This window comes from Hippopotamus amphibius, chromosome 9 (assembly GCF_030028045.1).
Source record: "Hippopotamus amphibius kiboko isolate mHipAmp2 chromosome 9, mHipAmp2.hap2, whole genome shotgun sequence".
Lineage (NCBI taxonomy): Eukaryota > Metazoa > Chordata > Mammalia > Artiodactyla > Hippopotamidae > Hippopotamus > Hippopotamus amphibius.
Genome location: NC_080194.1, coordinates 22,842,615 through 22,867,543, shown reverse-complemented (window position 1 = coordinate 22,867,543; position 24,929 = coordinate 22,842,615). Strand labels below are relative to the sequence as shown.

Below are 24,929 nucleotides of genomic sequence, written 5' to 3'. Positions count from 1 at the left end.
TGGAGTGGACTAAGGAAAGATTTACCTTCTGAGATTGACTGATGCAATTTAAATGATAATAAAAGTATTGTCATTTTCATTTTGTTCATATTGCCATAACAATAGTATACTTCTTACAGATCTTTATATGTATTTCTCAAGTTAACTTCAATTAAAGTTCATAATCTTTGCTTCTTTGTATACCTTTCATATTTATATTCTATTCCAGGCAAACTTCTGTAACAAAAAACAATTTCCTCATGTCATATTTATGCTCTTCCCTACCTCTGCACATTTCAAGAGCAATGGATATTGCTTCTTTTACTTCAACTTCAGATAGGTTCTCATTTGGAACAATTTTACTCAGATTTTTAAAGCTTTATGTTTGCCTTGCAAACCGAGACATGTATTTAATTAAATTTACACCATAGTATTTTAGAAGTAGCATATATCATAATTTTTAGTATTTTTTTTTAAGTTTAACTTTGATAGGAAAGCAGTAAGTGACAGGAATGTTAAAACCTACGAGAATAGCAATGTCATACCAAACTCCCTTTTAGACAGCACCTCTCTGAAACAAAGATGAAGAATGGCTATAAAGTTTAGAGTTATTAAATGGGTATATTACTGAATTAGCTCCAAAGTGACTGTAGCTCTTGCTTCCAGGAAGATGGAGTAGATGAAATTTTCTCTATTTCTTCTGCTGAGTACAGCTGAAAACCCTGGACATTATATTTGAAACAAACATAATCAAACTGTGAATGTTAGAGAAGACAAACTGGCTCGGGACTTTGGGACCCAAGGAACAGCAGAGAAGTTAGTTCCCTGGGTTTTCTCTTTGCTTCCTGTGTTGCAGACTGGGTGCTTGCGAAGCCAGTAATACAGAAATGCTAACTGGCACAGACGAATAAAGCATCAAGGAAAACCTGTACCCCCTAGCCAATGGACTAGGAACATGGTGACATAGGAGAACAGACAACTTTTGGTCAATGACTGCTTGTTGTAGCCAAACACCACAGGAAAATACTGTAGTCCTGCCACCATCCCCTCCAAAAGAGCTCACGTGGGGAGAGTAGACTTTCACCTCTGCCTGGGGTAACAAGGTGTCCCAACTTCCCATAACCATGGTGTCAGAGAAGGCTGAATGGGGAGCTAAGACTTTCATCCCCCACTGGGTGATAATGGGTCCCTCCCACACACTCCTCTGCATGGTGTCAGTGGAGACCATGTGGGTGGACTGGACTTCCACTCTTGTCTGGTAAGAATGTACTCAAGCATTTTTTTGCTGCGTTGGTGTCAGCAGTGGCCTGGTGGAGAGCCAGGATTTTTACCACTGTCTAGAAGTAGAGGTTCCTGTACCGCTCCCTGCCATGGTGACAATGAGGCCATGTGGGGAGGAGCAGGAGACACCCTTGCCCTTTTCAGTCAGGTTGGGTTCAGGGAAGACCTAATGATAAACTTGAAATCCCACCCCACACAGCAGTCATGAGAAACCATCCCACCACCCCACCACCCCCTCAAGCCCACAGAGGCTGAGTAAGGGCTTCTATCCCTACCAGGTAGTGAGGCATCATCCCACTGACCTGGCCAGAGTGGTGTCAGAGAGGACTTGGTAAAACAGAAGATTTAAATAGGATCTAGAGTCTTATAACATAACAGCCCCAAAGCCCAGATTTCTGTAGAAAATCACATATGATACCAAGAACCAGAAGGATATCAACTTGAATGAGAAAAGACAATCTCCAGATACCAATGTTGAGGTGACACAGATGTTAGAATGATCTGATTAGGATTTTAAAGCAATGATCATAAAAATGCTAGTGACCAATTATGAACACTCTTAAAACAAATAAAAAATAGAAATTCTCAGCAAAAAAAAAAAAAAGATGTTTTAAAGAAGAACATAGTGGAAATTTTAGCACTGAAGAATAGAATAACTGAAAAAAAGTTCAACAGCAGAGTGGAAAGGATAGAGGAATGAATCGCTGAATTTGAGGATAGAATAGAAATCACCCAGCCTAAACAGCAGAGAGAGAGAAACTGAAGGAAAAAAATGAACAGAGCCTCAGGGACCTGTGGAACTATACCAAAGATCAAACATTTGTGTTATTGGTAGTCCTAGCAGAGGAGGGAGTGGGCTGAAAAAATATTCGAAGACATAATAGCTGGAAATATCTCAGTTTGTTAAAAGACATAAACCTTACAGATTCAAGAAGCTGAGGGAACCACAAATAGGATAAACCCAGAGAAATTCATACCAATCAAACTGAATTTTGTTCAGAAAACTAAATACAAAAAAGAAAGAAGAGAAAAGAAAAAAGTCTTGAAAGCAGTGAGAGAGAAACAACACCTTAACTCTAGGGGGAAAGTCATTAAAATGACAGTAGATTTCATATTAGAAACCATGGAGGCTAAAGGAAGTGATACAGATTTTTTTTCAAGTGCTCAATGCCAAATCAGAATTCTATATAGCCAATGAAAATATCCTTCAGGGATGAACAGAGAAATCAAGACATTCACAAATGAAGGAAGGCTAAAGAAATTTTTCACCAGCACATCTATTCTAAAGGATTGGCCAAAGGGATTTCTGTAACAGAAAGAAAATGATAAAATAAGTTTTGTAGCATGGAGAAGGAGGGAAAAATCAACAGGAAGAGTAAAAAGACTTTCTGTCTCAAGTTTTCAAAATTATGTTTGACAGTTGAAATAAAAGCTTTACAATGTCTGATGTGGTTCTCAGTATATGCAGAGAAACAGTTAAGATACAACAGCAAGATGCACATCTTTTTAAAGTGCTGATGGAACACATGCCAAGATAGACTATGTTCTGGGCAATAAAACAAACCTTAACAAATTTAAAATAATTGAAATAATGGAAAGTGCTCTCCGACTACAGTGTAATCAAACTAGAAATCAATGACCATTGTTAACAGGAACATCTCCAACAATTGGAAATTAAACAACATTTCTAAACAATCCGAGGGTCAAAGAAAGTCTAAAGGAAAAAACAAAACCAAAACAGACCAAAAGAAAAAACAAACAAAAAACAGTGACCTGAATAAAAGTGAAAATGCAACATATTAACATTTGAGGGATATAGCTAGAGTAATGCTGAAAGGGAAATTTGTAGCATGAAATGTTTATGTTAGTAGAGAGGAAAAGTCTCAAATTGATAATAATCTTCCATTTCAAGAAATAAGAGCAAAATAAACCCAGAGAAAAACAGGAGGAAGGCAATAATAAAGATAAGAGCAGTAATCAGTAAGTTAAAAAGAGTATTAAAACAAAAAGTTAGCTCTTTGAAAGGTAATAAAATTGGCAAACCTCCAGCTACACTGACAAAAACAGAATTGAAAGAGAGGAGAGCAAGAGAGAAGTGGGGGAGGGAGGGAGCGAGAGAGGGAGGGAGAGAGGGAAATATTTGAGTGATCTCAGGAGTGTATGCTGTGGTGTGTGGTCTATCTTGGAATGTGAAGGTTTAGATCCACCCTACACCAAAGGAGGCATCACTATTGCTTTAACTACAAGTGGTTTGCATGTATTTATATCTATGTATGGCTTTTCTCTTGGGTTATAAGTCCTTAAGAATTCTGGTGGTGCATTTTCCAAGGTATTCACTTTAATAATTCAAACAAATGCTGAAAGGCCTAAAATAGCCAATTAATTCTGCCCTTCCTTTTGGTCCTGTTCAGATACAGCATCATTGAAAGATTGGAGCTCTCATTATTTCTCTGCAGTGTAGTCCTTTTTAACTATTTCTTGTGTCTCAGATTTTTTTTTTTATGATTTGTTAAAGCTACCTCCAAAATTCTCCTTCTTTCTCAAGCTCCCTGTCTCTCTCTCTCTCTGTTTCCCCACACCCCCCCAGATAAATATACACACACATTATACACCCACACATGCACATGTATATGCATATATACACACAGTTTTGCATCGAATTTCAGGTGTTTCATAGTTCCCCTGAGTCGTAGGTTTAGTGTTTCTACATAGAGAACCTAGAGTATTTGTTGTTGAAAGTTCTGTGCTCCCCACTTACACTGTTATTAACAGCGTTATATCTTCTCCATGGTGCTATTAGCAGGACCTGAGCAGCAGAGAGTCCTCGTTTCTCATCAGTGAAGGACCAAGGGTAAGCAGCCATCTGTACTATACTTTCTTGCATGGACATGATGGGGTATTTTTTTGTAGTCAGTGATGGTGACTCTTTCTCAGTTCACAGTTATTTTTCAGGTTCTTATACCTGATATTCGAGAATTTATTACTTTGGAAAATGTCAGTTTCTTATGGGAAAAAATGTGTCATCAGACACATGAATGAGAATGACACATAAAGCGTAGCACTTTGCTTGCATCTTACTGTCTCAGTTTTACAGATGAGAAAATGAAGGGTCTGAGAAGTTTAATGACTTGACTAAAATTACCCATATGTTTAAGGGGCAGATCCTGACCTAGATTAGAACTCAAGTTTCCGAGACCTAATTTAGTATTCTTTCTCCATACATCTTTCTTCTTATGTGTAGGTACATACCTAAGGATAATCTTGAAGTACAATTTATTTAAAAATCAAATTAGAATATCAATTAAGAGGTTAATAAAGGGATTAAAAATTTTTCATTAGTTGCTTAGTAAATAAAAGATGCTGTTTGGGAAGATGGGGAAATAGATTTATATCCTTTTTTTAAGAACTTTTACTGAGATATAATTGACATACAGTAAACTGCATATATTTAAAGTGTACAATTTGATTTTTTTTTCTTATTAGTAATGTATATATGGCAATTCCAATCTCCCAATTCATCCCACCCCAACCCCCCCACTCCCCTCTGCTTTCCCTGCCTTTATGTCCATATGTTTGTTCTCTACATCTGTTTTAAAGTTATATTCTTATACTGACAATTTTGATACAGATGTTTCCCTTTTCACTAGAGTACTGATGTTTATGTTCCAGAATGAATGTTGTGGGATTGATCAAATTATATATAATACTTGAAATTTTATTTTTTTTCTTTTTAATTGATGTTTATTTTTTGACCATGTAAAACATTTACATGATTCCAAAGTTGAAAACCATAGATCAAGTAAGTTTTAGTGGAGCCTAAAGCTTATGCTATTTTGGTATCACTTTTTAAGAAGAATTTTGGAACAATAACTTACTTTAAAATTTTTACAAAAATGTTTGACCATGAGAACACATTGCTAGAATCCTTCCTAAATCCTTGAAGGGGCTGGTGCAAGTAAGAGGTATTGAAGCTTAGATGTTATTAGCTTGAAGGTAAATCTATCTCAGTTTGAAACTATGAAACAAAGCATTTCAGAGAAAAATTTCTTCCTTTTTCCTCTTAAACCTTCTGTAGTAACCGTTTTTATTTAGTTTATCCTTCCAATGTTTCCTTTACTTTTCTGTGTGTGTGTGTGTGTCTACATACATATATATATTTTATATTCCTCCTGTTTCTTACACTAAAGGCAGCATACTGTATATACTGATCTGTTCCTTGTTTCTCACTTAAAAACATATCCTGGGGTTCACTCTATATTGTGTATGGATTTCACTCTCATTTGTTAGTATGCAGCATTGTATTCTATTGTGCAGGTTTAGAATAGTGTATTCACCCAGTCCCTTTACTGATGGATGTTTGGGTTGTTTTTAATCTTGGAAATCTTTTCTCTTTTCAGTCTTTAACCTTGGGAATCACTCTTATAATATTTTGGCCCAGTTTATCTTTGTAAATAGCATTTAAGTATCAAAAAATAAAGGCATATGTAATTTTACCATATATTGCCAAATTCCCCTTCATTTTGCATATTTCTAAGAAATATATGAGATTCTATTTCTCCATAGCCTCATTAACAGTATTTTAATGAGTTTAGATGTTTGCCTATCTGTTTGAGAGATAGATAGTGGACCTTTTCCAGCTGAGAGCTTTTTCAGTTAGCTCTGTACCCTAGCTAGGATAGTTTAAACTTTCATTTCTCTCAATATGAGTGAGACATTTATCTTTTTTCTGCATTGATGGTTATTTTGATTTATTTTGCAGGATCATTCTGTTTATATTTCTTGTCTATTTTCCTGTCAAGCTCTTAGGTTTTCTTTCTTTTTTTCCTGATTTTTTTGAGCTATTTAAATATTTATTATTATCTCCTTGCCCATGATATAAATTACAAATAGTTTCCCCAATTATATCATATACTATAATTGAACAGAAAAAGAACACTAGGGAAAAACTGCCCCACCTCCTTAAGGGTAAATGAATTGTTTGGAATTCTTCTGTATGAGAAATATGTCTCATTTATTTATTCATTAATTTATTTATACATTGTGTATTTATTCATTTATATCAGTTTGGGCTGTTAGATATTTATTTTATATTTTGTGTTGTAGACTCAATACTACTTCATTTACTTTGTTGTTCAAATTGTCCTTGCTTTGATTATTAAAAGCTTTTTTGATTGATCCCTGCCTCTCTTTGATGTAATCCTATTCACTTTGTTTTGTTTTTAGCTTTTCTTACTTTCTGGCATTACAAGATGCTGTAAGCTCATCTTGTCTTGTACTTTTCCTGTGTCAGTATTAGAATCAACCATTTTTCCAGGGAAATTTTCTTTTAATGTTACAGAAATATCACAAAAGAAAAATCTGCATCAATCAGGGTCCTGTTAGGCATACTCAAAATAGGATAATTTGAGGAGGGCTTAATAAAAAAACTTTTACAAATATGGGGTGCTGGAGAAGCCCAGTGTGTATAGATCTATAGACCACGAATCTATTATCATCTATAGAACTGAAGGGAATTGGGAGGGAACAATTTCTAGAACCCAGAGAGAGTCTTGAGACATTCTTGAGAGGCTCAATAACCTTCAGTGGCGGAATGCAGCCTTCCTGAATCCAGCCTCAGAAAGGAAGACATTTACACTCTCTTCACTCCCTCCAATCGCTTGTGGGAAGCCAGAGGTCAAAGGAGCTCTTTGATGTCCATCAATGTAACCAGTCACCCTCCCAAGAGAAAAAGCAGGGTAGAGATGGAGAGAGAAGGGATCTGCTGAGACAAACCAAAGATATACAGGAGGATATCACTGGATATATTTTCCTTTTGGAAAAAAATGTAATCCTACCATTATTATGATAGAACATCACTACTAATGATTCTATAAATACGGAAGAATTCACATAATTTAATCTTTTATTTTAAAGTAGTCAACAGGGGATTTGACTGAGTACCTAAATGGCTAGCTAAATTGCTAGGGTAGAAGGATGCTAAAACCATTAAATGAAATACAGAGAAATGGAGAAACTTATACCTAAAAGAGCGTCAGAGTGAGTGCCATTTGTGTTTGAGAGGAATAATTCAAAAAGTCCTTGGTGTTTGAAGAAGGAGGAATGGGAATTGGAAAGGCACACTAGAGGCTTGCCTTAATAATAACCAACATGCTGTTAACAGGTTTTCATGGGGTGTGGATCTTGTTCACCTCAGGAATAATATTCCAGATATTTAATGACATGCATGGCATAAGCACAAACCAACCATAATGGACCTTTGAATAGATAAACCAGAAGCAATTAGTAAGAATATAGATTAGTATTTATCATTTATCTACATATATATTTAGATATAATTGCTCTAGGACTCAGACATTTAATTCAATCTCCTAGGGATCTTATTCAGTCTTATGGCTTTAAATACCATTGATATGTTCTAACACTTAAATTTAAGTTTCTGGTATAGACATCTCTCCTGACCTTCAGACTTAAATATCCAGGTGGTTTCCCTATCATATGCATTTGAATATCTAAAGACATCTCAATATTTACATGTCTAAAATGTAATTTTTTCCCAGACAAAAAACTGCTCTATTGAAGTTTTTTATATCTCCAGGAACACACAATTTATTCTTCTAGTTGTTTAAGTTAAAAATTATCACCTTTATTGTTTGTACATTACATGCAATAAAATATACCCATTTTAAGTGTACAGTTTGACAAATTTTAACAAATCACAACAATCAAGATATAAATTTCCATTACCCCCAAAAAGTTTCCTTTTTCTGTTTCACCTCTGTTCTGGGCAGCTGCTGGTTTGTTTTTAATTTTTTTTTCTAAAGTAGTATTTTAATGGAATCATACTGTATATATTATTTTGTGTCTGGCTGCTGGATTTTTTTGTTCAGCACAATGTTGCTGAGACTCATCCAAAACATCAAATGGTACTGATGAATTAGATCTTGTTGACTATATCTGTAGTTTTTTGGTCTCTTTTATTTTGTTTTATTGCTGAGGAGTATTCCATTGTATGGATGTACCAAAATTTGTTTATCCATTCACCTGCTGATGGATATTTGAATTGTTTTCTTTTTGTTAATTTCCTAGAAGTAAAATTTCTGGGTCATATGGAAAATGTATGTGTAACTTTATTTGAAACTGTTAAACTATTTTTAAAAGTGGTTGTATAGTTTTCACTCCTACCAGTGATGCTCTACATTGTGTTGCTCTACATCCTCACCAGCAGTTGATATTGTCAACTGTTTAATTTTAGTAATAGAATGGATGTTATCTCATGGTTTCAGCTCTCATTTCCCTGATGAATGATCATGTTACACATCTTTTTCATGGGCTTATTGGCCATTTATACATATTCTTCTGTTAACTATATGTTCAAATCTTTGCTTTTTTAGAAATTGGGTTGTCTTTTTATTGACTTGTAAGAAGTTTTTATGTATGCTGAATGCAAGCCCTTTGTCAGCTGTAGTTATTGCAAACATTTTCTCCCAATTTGTGGCTTTCCTTTTCTTTTACTTAACTTTACCCACTATTTTTTAAAAATACAAATTTTCAAAGCTTCAAAGTTCAATTTCTCATCCTTTTTCTTTTATGATCCATGCTTTTTGTGCTCTAAGAAATATTTCTCTGCACCAAAGTAGGGGAGATTTTCTCAGATTGTCTTTGGTTGTATAGTTTTAACTTTCACTTTTGGCCTAGGATTCATTTTGAGTTAACTTTTGTAGATGATTTGTGGTGAGAATTAAATTTATTTCTTAATATGCATATTTAACGCCACCTGTTGAAATGACTATCCTTTCTTCATAAATTACTTTAGAACCTTTGTGGAAACTGACCACGCATGTGTGAGTTTATTTCTAAACTCTCTATTCTGTCCCATAATATGCCTATTGTTATGCCAATATTACACTGTCTTGATTACTCTCACTTTATAGTAAGTATTAAAATAAGGTAGAGTAATTATTTTTCATTTGGTCTTCTGTATCAGAATTGTTTGGCTACTCTAGATGCTTTACATTTCCATATAAATTTTAGAATCAGTTTGCCAATTTCTGAAAAAAAAATATCTTATTGGTATTTTGGTTGGTATTGCATATAATCTGTAGATCAATTTGAGGAGACTTTACATCTTAAAAATATTGATCTTTCAATACATGAGCATAAAATATATCACTATTTTCATCTTCTTTAGTATATCTCGGAATATTTTCATTTTCAACATATATGTGAAATCTGTCCGTAAATACTTTATATTTTTGATATTGATATAGGCATTGGTTTTTTTTCAGTTTCCAATTGGACATTGCCATACATATATAATTTTTATCTTGAGTTTAAAAAATATGCAGATTTAAAACACATGGCAGAATAATTCAAAATTTAGGACTTAAGTTGTTCAAATTATGTATAATGAAAGAAAGACACTATTGACAATTTCTATGTAGCAATAGTATAGGTTTTCAATTCTATTCCTAGAGAAGAGACTAAAATATCTTTTTACAAATAAATTAGATTAAATTTAATGAATTGAAAAGATATAGACAAATTATGTTTATGGCAAGTTTATAATGCATGAAAATTTATTTTAATATTATGTTAGTATTATTAAAAAGGCAAGAAAAATGTGTACATTAAGTATAACCACTTATTATATTAAAAAATTCAGTGCTTAGACAAAACCAGAAGTAAATACACCAAATATTTACTGAAGTAACAAGGAAATAGGAGTGATTTTAAAAATACATTTTTATTAGTTTCAGTATTATCCATTTATGATAAAAAGTGAATATATTCAGCACATGATGGAAATATATAATAAAGTTATTAATTCTAAAATGTTAGTCTGTGAAATAATTTTATCATATTGTAATCAAGTCCTTTGATGATCTTCCTTTAATATACTTAAAATCAAGTTTAAAAAATATTAACTATTAAGTCAATACTTTTTCAGGACCAACTGTTGTTATGGAGCCCATTGCTTTTTGTATCATGAGGATATTGTGTATTGGAAAAGCTGCAAAGTAACTTGACATTAGATGTATTTATCACAGAAGGCTTTTCACCAGTCATTTAGGCAACTTTTTATACCCTGCATTCTCAGCACTCTTAATGTAGTGGTACTAGTTAACTCCAAGGCCAACTTATTCCTTAGGCATGGTAAGCACAAGATACTTTTTGGGAGCCCGTGGAAATGCTTTAATTTTAATTTCTCTTAAAATCAGAATTAAGAACCCCCAAAATATAATCATATATATTATTTTTAATTAAAAAAATTTAATAGAGGAAGGGGCCCATAAAGTCATAATGTGATCTTTGTGGTCCCTTGGTGTATGACTGTTTCATTTCCCTTAACAATTATGTGGTGACTTTAGGTAAAATATCTGAGAAAAACAGTAACTTGTGAATCTCATGAAGGATCCCAAGAAAATCAAAGTGCTACAGTGAAATATTTCAGCCCAACAGAAAATAGTTTAAAATATGCTTCATACAATGACCAACATCCATCTTGTACCTGCTGTTTTTAAATAACAGCAATATTAACTCATCTATACACAGTAGGCGCATCAGTTTACAGAGTAGGGACTTTCCCTGCTTAGTCACCAGTTGCTGAAGTCTCTTTAGCCTATTCCAGAAAACAACACTTTAAACAAAACTTTGCATGACAAGAACTGAAACTCTTTATTGATAATTTTATTAGATAATTTATCATTTCATTGTTGTATAAAATACAATACGTGCCTTTTTTATGCCATAGGTTTTTTTCTTTCAAGTATTATTGATTATCGCAGATGTTTTTAATTAATTGCTTTGGTATTTTAAAAATGATGGTCATGGTAACTGAAGATTGAAGACAACTCAGCATTTAAGAATCAAATGACTTTTCCTTTTTTTCCCAGTATTTTGGTAATGAAATATTTTAATGGTAATGAAAGATTCTTACTCTTTCTTGGATCTGATTAAAACTTTGGAACCCCTTCCTAAAAAAAAAAAAGGTAATTACACACATGCACATGGTAATAGTAATTTCAGTAATTTTTTCAGTAATGAAGTATTTTACACTATTGGGTGAGCTTCTTATACCATAGAAGGTCCCAAAATAACTGTAGTAATTTTGCTTTCTTTGTTGTATATAAGCATACTTAACAGAATACCTATTAAACCTATTTTACTTTACATTTCCATTCTCATGTTTTCCTTCATTATTCTTTTTTTCTCTTTCTTTTTTTCTCTTAATCCAGATCTACAAATGTGTCTTATATAAAGTTATTGTAAAAAGGATTTAGGGAAATTTACTTCAAAGTCTCCTTTTTTTCCTTTCATTTATTTTTTATTGTTTTCTTCTTATTTTTGTTCTTTTCTTCCTACTGTCTTCTCCTGCTCTCCAACTTTAAGTATTATACATACACATGCATATTGACATGAGTGATCATACTGAGGGTTTGTTTATTTCCATGTCTGTTTTGGGGGGAAATTTTTTCCTTAATCCTGGGCAGGATTTGCTAACTCTCTGTTGATTGCTTCACAGTCTGCGAAGCGATTCAATTTGTTCCTGAGGCGACGTCTTATGGTAACCAGTGCTGAATGATGCTGCTTACTCTTTGGATGGCTGCATTGCTACCCCAAGTCAATTTTGTTGCAATGAATACTATTGATTTGGGGGACTTTGTCACTGATTCCTAATTCCCCAGGCAACTGAGGTTTTAGAATGGTGATTCTTAATCTTTTTTGGGTCTGATTCAAGCTTTAAAAACTTTTCCTAAAAAAAATGTAATTACATGCACACATAAATACACCCACATGCACATACACATATACACACATGTAATTTACATACTGTTTCAGTTTCTGAATCCTCATCAAGAATCCAGGTTTATAAACCTCAGAATACCTCATTCAATAGCTACCCAGATGTTTGCCTCACTATAAACAGGCATTTCTAAGAGCAAATCAAATATAAATACAGACCAGATTGGATGTGTTCAGGGTGGTATGGCACAGCGGGGGAAGGGGAAGCTGGGACATAGTGAGAGAGTAGCATTGACATATAAACACTACCAAAGGTAAAATAGATAGCTAGTGGGAAGCTGCTGCACACATTGGGAGATATGTGAGGACCTAGAGGGGTGGGAAAGGGAGGGTGGGAGGGAGGCTCAAGAGGGAGGAGATATGGGGATATAAGTATACATATAGCTGAGTCACTTTATTGTACAGCAGAAACTAGCACAACATTGTAAAGCAATTATACTCCAATAAAGATGTGTTAAAAATATAAATACAATCAAATATATACACTGCAAAAAATGATATTAATATCATGTCTTAAGCAAAACAAAAGAAGGATGTAACAAAATATATGTAATAAAATCATCAGGTTTTTCTGCCCCAGTTGGCTTCAATCAGATTTTGTTGACAGTCCTAAGCTATGTACCTCATGGTGATTTACAAAGCTATCAGTGGTTTCTCTGCATTGAAAAAAATTTTTTTGCAGTTTATAGTTAGGGCATGACATAATGATAGAAATTTCGGTTTTTCTAGGGAGCCTTTGGCTTTCAGGAGAAGGGAATTACATACACCCATTTTGGCTGAACATTCAGGAAATAATTGGATTCACTATTCTAGCTACTTTGTTCCCTAATAGACAAAAACTGAGTGTGATTTTTGTTGATTTCTATGTGTACATCTTCTGTCACCAGAACTTCTCTTTGTGGACCTAAATTTAGCTTGTTCAAACAATATGAAGGCTGGGACTTCCTTGGTGGTCCAGTGGTTAAGACTTCGCCTTCTGACGCAGGGGGCACAGGTTCGATCCCTGGTCGGGAAACTAAGATCCCATATGCCTTGTGGCCAAAAAACAAAACAAAACATAAAACAAACAATATGAAGGCTTATAAATATATGTTATCTAAAAAAAAAAAAAAACCCCTACCATACAAAATATGACTGTCCCAGATTTAGAGCAAAGAGATTACTGTTTTTTTTCCCTCTGATATTTTGCTTTGATTATATTTAATCTAATTAGTATTTTTTTTCCTTCCCCAGTTGGCTCCACAAATTTTGGTGAATTTCATAAGATATGCTAATACTGTGATGATTTACAAGAGCTCAAATAATTTTTTCTTTTTGTTCACCTCTTTTTAGTGATTTATAATCAAGATATAACATGGTAACAGTTTGAATTTTTTCAGGTTTTTTAAAAAATTTTCTTTTAGGAAAAGAGAGATGATTATGAATCCTTTGACTGGAGTGCAGAGAACTTAGACATAACATTTGAATTACTGTATTTGGATACATGCAATCTCTATACTCCCTGAATATTTTTTTCTTCGTTCTTTTCTCCATTCATTTCCTCCTGTGCATTGGGAGCTAGTTCTTTCTGAGACACATCAGTTATGCACTCATATAGATAAAATACTGTTACTCTGTTCATAGAACACAGATCAAACATGAGATTTTTGTCTTATTCTTACTTGATTGGTGTACATCCAGTCCTTTTTATGGGTGATCTGCCTGGCCTGACTTGAATGAAAAACAGAGTAGAGTGCCCTGTAAGAAACTCACAAACTGATGTAAATACCAGTTATGAAAATTAAAAACCCAGTTCCCCATTCACAGGTTAGCTGAAGTAGTTGGAACATTGTCTGTGTTATAAATTTGCATCACAGGGTTGGAGAGATCACTGTCATGCACTGCATTACCTGTTTAAATGATTCTAGGTATTATATGTGGGCTATTCCAAATATTACATACTACATATTACATATAAACTGTGAAGACCAAATCAGTCCAACATAAAATCACTTCTTTCTGAAGCTCTCTAGTATTTTCGCGGTTTTGAAAGGGGAGGAATTAGTGAACCATACATGTGAAAGGTGAATTTGTAAGTTTGACCGTTATACTGAGAGAATTGGTAACACAAATTTAAACAACAGATTGATCTTAGGTTGCTTAGGAAATTGATGTTGAAAGGAGATTTGCATGAGAGTTTACTTGTAGTGAGGCTAGATGGCAAGCTAACTTGCTTCCTAATTTTTAACTGCACCTTGATTTTATTTTAACGCTTCAAAAATTGAATTAGAAAGTAGCAATTTTATAAAAACACAGTATAAGCGTTAATCATAAGTTTATGTTCTTGCAGTGAGATTCATTAATTGGTCTATAGTTGATTATACCCTCAAAGTAGTGTGTGACCATGAATTATTTGTTGGACTAATTGGTGCATTATTTAATGAAGATAACAAGTCTTTCTCTGAATATGCATTTTGGGATCAATGTATACATGTATTCATTTTGTGTTTCGGTATAATTGGAGCATTTTTACTGTGTGTGCATGTAGTCAATACGCTTAGCTTCATTGTGAGTCTTTATTGTTTAATATGTAACTTCTGTATGGAATTTCACTTTCTAAAATAAGCACAATCTTCTGTTGATGAAAACTCTGGTTTTCTTCTTCTGTCATTTCAGGACTGAAAAAAATTAGATGTTGACTAAATTTTAGCTAACCCCTTTTGTGTTTTTGCAGTCTGAAAATAAAACGATAATTTAAAGTTGTGTCATTCATGTCTCCTGCAGTTTAAAAAAGATGAACAAAGCAAAGATTCTATCTTCTTCCGAGATGGGATTAGGCAGATTGATTTTGTGCTGTCCTATGTTGAGGACATAAAGAAAGAAGCCGACCTGAAGGCGGTAAGTACTTAAGTGAGAGAGGTGGGAATAATAAAAAGAAGCACATTCTGTACTTTGACAGGGATGTTTCCACTGAATCATGTTGTATAAGTTAGTGGCCCCAGAGTATTACTGAAAGCTGAAACTGAGTGAAAAGACTACACAATATGCAGCCCAAGAGTGGATGTCTAAAGTCAGTTTTATTTTTTTGGATATTTTGGACAGTGACTTCTTTTTCTTCTCCCAAGTGACTGATATATTTTTTATATAGCTTACCTTTGATATTAAATGTGACCTCCAGAATGTGAGGTGTGTGTCTGAATATGATACTTATCTTTTGTGTTTAATTTTTGTTTCAGCTTCCATTAATCCATTCTATCTGAATAGCCTTGACATTATGTTCTTTCTGAACTTACCACTTTCTAAACTTACATTATTTATTCAGTTTTTTACTTGTTTACTGTCTTCAACACCATAAATTAAGTTCACAAAGCCAAGGATTTTGTCTTGTTCCTTACTGTATACTCAAATGCCTAGAACAGCAGTTTTAGCATAGTGGATGCTTAATAAATATTAGATATTTGAAATAATGAATTATATATTAATTCATATGGGTAAGCATATAAACACACATTTACTAACATACTTACATAGGAAATAAATGTCACATAAAGTAAAAAAACTATAAATATTATCCCCATAAGGCTCTGTGCATAGCCATTTCTGCCCATTTCTTCCACCCTTTGCCTGGAAGCTCTTCCACCAGGCCTCTAAAATTCATTCAATATCACCATATTCAGCTCTTCTCTAAATGTCCCCTTCAAGCCTAACCCCTCATGGGGGTTTGGTGCCTTCCGCAGCAGTCCTCTCAAGTGGTGGTGGTTTTTCCCTTACAGACTCTTTCTGGAGATGGATGAATATGGATGAATGCCTGCTATCCTTGAATCTTAGTGTTTATTACAGTGCATTGTCCCTTGCTTAGCCTTAAGACTCCTGAGTTTTAAATCTCATCAGAGTTATCACTGCCTTGCATTGTTGCTGTCATTAACCTGTCCCTGGTCTTCTGTTCTGTTTCTCAACAATTTTAGCTCCTGGTTGACTGTCACTGCCTCCACCACTACTCCTTTTTTAATTATTGATTATCTTAATGCATATATAGATGATTATTTTGGCATCCTAGCTTCTCTGTTCTTTGAATTCCCTTTTCCAACTATCTTGTGTCTCACTCAGCCATGCTTATTCAGTTTAAATCTAATATCAAATTATACTTTATTTCACATGCCATCAAATCCCTTGCCCATCTCTCAGTTGTACTTAACTTTGCAAAACAGTTTTAGTTAAACCCAACTCTCCACCTGCTACATGCTAGAACTGTGCAAAAAGACGGACGTACAATTCACTTACTGGTTTTATCTCATATTTGTGCCAATGGACCTCAACGGGGTCCTTAATGCTCTCTGGCAGTCATATTTTACTTCCTTAATTTATTCAGTTTCCCATGCTCCTGGGTGACTATTTTATAACTTTTTCTCTCTCACACCTTCGATATATCCTCCCCGTTTCAAGCTTAGCTGACCGCTTTTCTAAGTCACTGAGAAAACTGAAGTAAGTAGAAGAGAAATTCTTAATTTTCATTACCACATGTGTCCGTCTACCAACATCTTAACCTGTATCATCTACCTTTCTTCCTATTACCATAGACGAACTGTTTATCCTTCTATCCAAAGCCAGCAGTTCTGCTTGTATTCTGGATCCCTTTTTTCTTACCTACCAGTTAGGAGTCAACAAGACTACCCCCAGGTTTGCTGACTCATTAAAAGGACTCGCAGGACACAGTGTATAGCTATACTCAATGGCTATGTTTTATTGCAATGAAATAACAAAAGCAAAATCATCAAAAGGAAAAGATTCATGGGGCAAAATCCAGAGAAAACCAGGAGCAAGTTTCTAAGAGTTCTCTCCCAGTGGAGTCACACAGGATGCAGTTAATTTCTCCAGTAACAATGTGTGACATCACATTGTTATGAAGTATTGTCTGCTGGGAAAGCTCCTTAAAGACTCAGTGCTGTAGGGTTTTATTGGGGGCTGGTCCTTGTCACCTTCTGCCAGGCTATACCAAGATTTTGTAGTCCCAGAAGGAATCAGATGTTCAGTATAAACTACATAGTTTATACAAACAGTTGAGTGAAGTGAGCCACTCTTAGTAGTTCTGGGAATGGGGGGAACCCTCACAAAAACCAAGTTCCCAGACACCAGAACCAACCTTGCAGGCAGGCCGTTCTAAAGATAGCAGTTTCAAGCCTGTCATATTAACTTTTTTCTGCGTGCCTACTTAGGGATATCGATTTTATGATTCTTTCCTCTCTCTCCTAAATTGCATTTTGCGGTGTTCTTTATTGGATCGTTTCTTTCGACAAATAACTGTGCTGTTAATTCTTCCATATGTAAAAAACAATTAAAAAGCAAGAACAAAAACCTTCTCTTAATCTCAATTTCCCTGCCAGCTGATGTCGATATCTCAATTTCCTTTTTGCCCAATTTTCTCTTAAACGCATTCCTATCAGGCTTTAACCTCACCCACTCCACTTATCTTTATGTGAAAGAATCCAGTGATCTAGTCTCAACCCTCATCTTGCTTGACCTGTTAGCAGCGTTTACTACCGCTTACCATCCCCTTCTGTGTGGTGTATGTTCTTCACTCCAGTTCCAGATCTCCACATTCTCTTAGTTTTCTTCTTATTTCACTAGCTGCTCCTTCTCAATCTTTTCTTCTTCCTGATTTCTTGTTATTTTAGTGCCTTAGGTTCAACCCTTAATCCTCTTCTTTTCTCAGCCTACATTGATTTCTTTGATGATGCATCCTGTCTCACAGTTTTAAAATTTAAAACCATGTTTGTGCCAATTCCACTGTTTACCCTTCCAGTTCATACTTCTTTCCCATATGACCTGCAACTCTACTTGAAAGTCTTACAGAATCTCAGACTCAACAGGTCTAAAGTGAACTCCTGGACTTCCTCCAAAAGTCTAATTCATCTATGTCTTACCCATCCGCAATTATTTATCATACATTTCAATAGTTGCCAAGGATATAATTTATAATGTTTTGTAAATGGCCCAGTTAAATCCCTTTTTAGCAATATCCCTAGAAAGTAAATACAATGGAAATTTGACACCCACCATCATTTATTTTAAAAAATGAATTATATGAAGAAACTTTTTTTAACACTTCAAATTTTACATCATTTATTTTACTCCATCTAAAGTTTTTCTTCCACTTTCTCCATGTAAATTTTTCCTAATTTAAGAGTTTTATCTTTGGGAGTCTTTTATTGTTTGTTCAATCTTAAGTTTGCTACAACAAATGTATATATACATTGAAATATCATTTCCTTTCACCAGAACAGTCTAAGCCTTAAACTTTTTCTTTTGTTTTGAGGGTTTTTTTTTTCAGTTGTATAAGTGCATAATTGATAAAACATCATGAATATACTACAATATTTGACAAGTAATTATCAAACATCAAAAGTAAAGTCATCCTAAATGCCTCAATTAATGAAATGAACACAGGGGCTTTAAACAATATTTTCTTTATTCTTAGATGAATGAGAATTATTCCTAGAATGAGATAGTTCAGCTTCAAGTATATTCTGTTTTTATACATGTTAGTATAAATTAAGCTTGTTCAGATAAATAAGTAGATTGGAATAGAAAGGGTACTGTTTTAGCAGTTTCAATCTTTTTCTGAACTCCTGAATTTTGGCCCCAAATTACAAAGTGATTTATCATAAAAGTAATGTTCAATGGTCTGTCACCTAATAATCCTTTTAGCTTGGCCTTCAATTTTACTGAACTCAGAGAATTGATGTCCACATGACTTGCAAAAGCATTTGTTGCTACAGTGAGAAGAGGTATTCACTTTTTTAATACTGATAACAATATTTTGAACGTCCCTCTCTCCCCCTTGTTGTTTTTGTTCTGTTTTGTTTTTGGTTTCCTGGAAGTTTGCAGTCTGCCTTTTTTTGGTAACATAGGAGAAGGGCAATTGGAAAGGGTATCAGAGACATATTCTCACATGTAGTAAACGTTGGCAGTGGAGAAAAAGAACACATTAAAATTGTAGAGTTTGAAGGTCTCTCAAGGTGGACATATCCATTTGAAGATGTGTCCTATAATATCCTAGTGAAACCTTTTAAAATTTCAGTTACTATTTTTCACACTTGAATCATGTTTTACATTTTAAAAAATTTAGTTACAATTTTTCACACTTACATAAGAGTTTAATCATATTTGAATTATACTTAAAAGACAGTTACAATTTTTCACACTTAAATTACAGTTAAAGCCAAAAGATTTTTCACCAGTTAATCATTGTTTTAAATCCCACAAGTAATGATTATTTGCATTTGAATTAAATTTAATTTTACTTTTTCTAAGTGAAACTATTCTTCATGGTTAAAAAGTCATGATATTTTGGCTTAAAATTGCATTAAATATGTCATTTATTTGAAGAGTACTGGTATCTTTGTAGTACTGAGTCTTTCCAGCTAGGAGTATAATATGTCTCTCTGTTTATCAAATTTTTTATGTTAATTAGTAAAATTTCCTGCATTTTTTTCAGATAGAGGTCCTGTGTATTTCCTGGAGGTTATTCCTAGATATACTGGATTTTTGTAGTTATATTGTGAATTATAATACAGGTGAAAAGCAGTCCATGGCACTTAGATGGGGGTAATACATAGAGTACTTTTATATACAACCAGGGGACTGTCTGGAGTAACAGCCATTGTGTAACAAGTCTGTTTACCATTGGGCAAATAAAAGTGTTCAACATGATTCTATTGATTTGTTTTTCAACAGGAAAGAAGAAAAGAGTTTGAACAAAATCTCAGGAAAACAGGTCTTGAGTTGGAAATTGAAGATAAAATGGTAAGTGTAGTTGTTAATCTATACCAGAGTCTTGCTTTTAAGTTTTGTTTTCTCCTGCTCTGGGCTTTGACTCGCTAGACTTTGTGTTTGGGAGCAAAACAATAGGTTTTTTGGCTACTGATATATACTGAGGATGGTAGAGCCTGTGATCTTCCAGGTAAATAAGTAGGTCAGTGCTTTGAATTTGAGATGAGGAGTGATGAGTAGAACACTTTAAAAATAGGCATGCATAGTTCTAGTCAGGATCCAGAGAAAGTAAAGACATGGTTTTTGTTTCATATCTGTCTCATTTTTAAGGCTGCCTGTAATCTAGCACCCTAACTAATTAACCTGGCTATCTTGCAATACAACCTTCTATTTAGGCCAAGACACTTTTTCTGCTCATGAATATGCCAAGTATTTTTTTTAACCTCTCACCATTTACTGGTTTTCTCAAATTTCCTTCAAAATTGCTTTTAAAGGACCTATTTCAGATACCACCCTGTCCATGAAACTCTAATAGTCTGAGTTCTAACTACTTCTTATTTAGCCCTGTTTTTTACCAAACTAGTAAATATGAATTATACCACATATTCTATCTGTAACTTAATTATTCTCCTGTGTAATAAAATTACCTGAAGTTCTTACTCTAGGTGTAGGCGATATGTTGAAGCTGGGTAAGAAGAAGAAGTACATCATATATTTGTGTGTTTCTCATATCCTAAACATGTTCTGAGCTTATAGCTAGTTGCTAAAAACTTAAGAGATTTCCCAGAATCACATGTGTTTCTATGGATTTCAGGCTAGTGTACATTGGCCCTGAAATATGTATATATATTTTGTTGTTGTTGTTTGATTCATCCTTTAATTGTTGCAGCTTGTACATTTCCAGGACAGTGAATAGAGCAAATACTACTATCATTACTATAATGTTGTATTATTTTGCAAAGAGAATTTTAATTCTATACTTTGTATCTATATTATTTTTAACAACATTTATTGAGATATAATTGACATACAACAAACTGCATATATTTAAAGTGTACAATTTGTTTTTTTTTTCTTATTAGTAATATATATATGGCAATCCCAATCGCCCAATTCATCCCACCCCAACCCCCACCCCCCAACTTTCTCCCCTTGTTGTCCATATGTTTGTTCTCTACATCTATATCTCTTTTTCTGCCTTTCAAACCAGTTGATTTGTACCATTTTTCAGTGTTCAACGTGTATGTGTTTTATAATATACGATATTTGTTTTTCTGTTTCTGACTTACTTCACTCTGTATAACAGTTTCTAGGTTCATCCATGTCTCTACAAATGTCCCAATTTCGTTCTTTTTTATGACTGAGTAATATTCCATTGTATATATGTGCCACATCTTCTTTAGCCATTCATCTGTTGATGGGCATTTAGGTTGCTTCCATGTCCTGGCTATTGTAAATAGTGCTGCAGTGAACATTGGAGGGCATGTGTCATTTTGAATTATGGTGTTCTCTGGGTATATGCCCAGTAGTGGGATTTAGTTTTTCAAAGAACCTCCATACTGTTCTCCATAGTGGCTGTATCAATTTACATTCCCACCAACAGTGCATGAGGGTTCCCTTTTCTCCACACCCTCTCCAGCATTTACTGTTTGTAGATTTTCTGATGATGCCCATTCTAACTGGTGTGAGGTGATACCTCATTGTTGTTATGGTTTGCATTCCTCTAACAATTAGTGATGTTGAGCAGCTTTTCATGTGCCACTTGGCCATCCGTATATCTTCTTTGGAGAAATGCCTATTTAGATGACCCTGAAATATATTTTAAGAATATTCTCTCTCTTTGTCTGTCTGTCTCTATGTCTCTCTTTCACCTACCCACACACACACACACACACACACACACACAATTTGTACATATACATACATATAAGTATATGTATAACTGTTTTGAGCATTTGCTCTTTGAAAAGTTTTGCTGAAATTTTTTAATAAATTGAAAATGCTGTAATGTCTTTAATTTGTTTGAGATTTTGTAAAATTTTCTTTCATTAATCAACTCAGTAATCTTTCTGTTATTGTGCCTCCATTTTATATAGAACTCCGAAGATGGGAGAACTTACTTTGTCAAGATCCATGCCCCTTGGGAGGTGTTAGTTACTTACGCTGAAGTGTTGGGAATCAAAATGCCAATTAAGGAGAGTGATATTCCCCGACCTGACAAAATCCCTTTTAGCTATATGCTTGGGCCTCTGAAGCTCCCAAGGAACGTGAAGCATCCTCATCCTGAATATTTCACTGCCCAATTCACCAGACATCGGAAGGAGCTCTTCCTCATTGAAGATGAATCAAGCTTCTTTCCATCCTCCTCAAGAAACAGAATTGTAGGTAGAGAAGACCTTTGGGCACATCCCTCTGAGTAAGGGATGTGTGCCTCTGTGTGCTTTTATACGTGTGCGTATGCCATACTATGTCTGCAAGGTGTTTCCGTGTAAATTTCGATAAGTGTTCGTTGGTATTGGGCAGGTTTGAAAGTCCACATGGACCCCTTAAACCTGCTAACCTTCCTACTTCTCAAACTGTCAATTAAAAATGAATGGTTGACAGTGTGGGCACAGCAAAGAGAGGCCTCATGCAATATTGAGGAAATCACTTAATTGAGAGCCAGAGGACTTTGATTTTGTAAGATCTTTGTAAAATGGTTTTATAATCTTAGTGTTTGGCTTTATAAATTCAGTGCGTAGTAGGAGGAATATTAGTCATTCCAAATGGGAATGGAATGTTTTAATTTCTTTATATATGGTGTTGACTGGAGAAAATACACAACGTAAATGTTGAGAATTATGTTTTATTCAAGAACATTACTGCGAACTATAGTCCAGAAACAGCCCTCTCAGATAGCTCTGAGGAACTGTTACAAAGAGGTAGGGGAAGAGCCAGGATATATAGGAGTTCTTGCTGGAAAAAGCACATGTAGTGGAGCATTAAAAGATTACTGCTAATCACAGAACCAGGTATCTCAAGTTCGTGATTTTAGTGCTTTTCTCTGTATGGGAAGAAGCAAGAGTCTGGGCCCATTGAAATTATTCCTTTGATATGCCTCTTAACCATCTAGGACCTGTATCCTGTTTTTCTCCATCCTGGATGCCCCGTTGCGGGGTGGCTGCTGTGGCTGATGGCTTGGTGGCAGGCAGCATTCTTTGTTTACTGAAATGGCAGACACCATTTTATTTTGTCCTCAATAGCATTTGAGAAACATCAGCACTTTTTCCTTTCACTTAAAACCATTTTCAGTCTTTTGAATAATATTTCATCTCCATTTGTAGTCTTAGGATCTTTAAATTTCCCATTAAAAACCTCGCTCCTAATCACAGTTTCTGTGCCACTGTTTCTTCCTGTTAAGATAGGAATAATATCCATCTCATAGGTTACCCTGAGAATTAAATGAGCCAAGGTGTGAATGACTTTGAATAGTTTCTGGAACATACTAAGGGTTCAATAACTGTGAGATATTATTATTACTGATCTGACTTCAGAGGAAAAAATTCAGGTTCTTTGTTGCTCTTACCCCATGTATCTGTTACCTACTAATGAAATCACCAGGGTTCTAACAATCACAAGACCCTTTCCTTGAGATTACTTACTCCCTTTTCCTGAGGAATGAGAGACTTCATTCCTTTTAGGTTCAGCGCTCTTAAGTATCTAAGAAGGATTTTGAAATAATCATTGTTCTAGTCCCTAGATCTATTTTTTAAAAAAATACACTGACAGGAATATTAAACAAACCATAACGCCTAGAGTTTACATTAAAAAAAATGCAAATCCACGAACTAAAAATTTTCTCCCTTTTCCTACCTGGATTAAAAAGCAGCAGCAGCAGCAGCAACAAATCTAAGAGGCAGCCTTTAAGGGGATGTTGAACACAAAGCATGGAATCAGAAGGCTTGGTTTCAGTTCATAACTCTACCTCCTAAACAAGATAACCTCTCTTAAAACAGAGAGAATGGTAAAGACTGGCATTATTGGGAAGATCAAATGAAAGAATGTATGTGAAGCAGTCTGCAAACTATAAATACCTTAGGTATACTTGTTGCATTAAAAGGTTGCTGACAAAGGCCCGTGAACTTGCTTAGGAACTTGCTCAGATAAAGAAATGTCAGTACTCATTTATCTGTATTTAAGCGTGCCAATACCTTAGGTTAATTCAGCTTTAAAACTCAACAATTTCCCCTCCTTCATAGTGGATCAATATTGTTCTTGCTTTGTTCAGGAAGTTATTTGGAAGATTGATGTAGAAAAGATCCTTCCTTCCCATCTTCATCCAGAACACTATAGTTCATGTATGTACAAATTATACAGTATTACAAGAGCATCTTACATTGGTACAGAATTTCATACTTTTCAAAGCATCTTCACAATCATCATGATATCTGAGGCTCATGATATATATTTCTAACATCTAATTTATAGATGTAACATAATTTTATAAAACATTTTCACTTCTGACAGCTTTTGAATTTGTTTCCAATTTTTCTGAAACTGCAAACCTTTCTGCTGTTTACAACCTGGTATTTACATATTTCCCAGCATATATGTAAATTTTTCTGCAGAATGGATACCACATGCAAAATTTCTGGATCTAAGGGCATGCATATTTAGAAATGTATATATGTTACACTATCACCCTTTACAAACTTATGTACTAATTTAGAGTCCTATTAATATAAGAGAATGCTGTTTTCCACACATCTTTCTCAACACTAAAAATTACCAATCTTTTTCTTTCTTTTTAAGCTGTAGCATAGCATAGACAGAGATAGTCCCACAAGTGTGTACCGCTCGTTGAATTCAATCAAAAAATGAACACAGCTATGTAACCATGATTCAGATCAAATGAGAAAACCTTCCTAGCCAGCCCTCCAGAGTCCTAGTGCCTCCTGCCAAGCACTATTCCTGTCCTTAGCAGAAGCTGTCTCTCACTTTTAACAGCAGAGATTATTGTAGGCTGTTTTTAAATTTTATAAAAAATAGTCATATGTGTTCTTTTGAGCCTGACTTCTTTGGCTCAACATTTATTTGGTTGATTAAATTAGCAATTGTTGGTTGATTGTATGAGCTTT

The 24,929-nt window shown here is 34.5% G+C and overlaps 1 protein-coding gene across 1 annotated transcript in view; it reads left to right on the top strand.

The window, feature by feature from the left end:
• Positions 1 to 24,929, top strand: part of ANO5 (anoctamin 5) — a 92,173-nt gene that overhangs the window by 18,507 nt on the left and 48,737 nt on the right. The window contains exons 3-7 of the mRNA XM_057695891.1: positions 4,061 to 4,111; positions 11,783 to 11,824; positions 14,827 to 14,940; positions 19,777 to 19,845; positions 21,909 to 22,193. Of these exons, the coding sequence (XP_057551874.1) occupies positions 4,061 to 4,111; positions 11,783 to 11,824; positions 14,827 to 14,940; positions 19,777 to 19,845; positions 21,909 to 22,193 (561 nt within the window). The remainder of the gene's footprint in view (positions 1 to 4,060; positions 4,112 to 11,782; positions 11,825 to 14,826; positions 14,941 to 19,776; positions 19,846 to 21,908; positions 22,194 to 24,929) is intronic.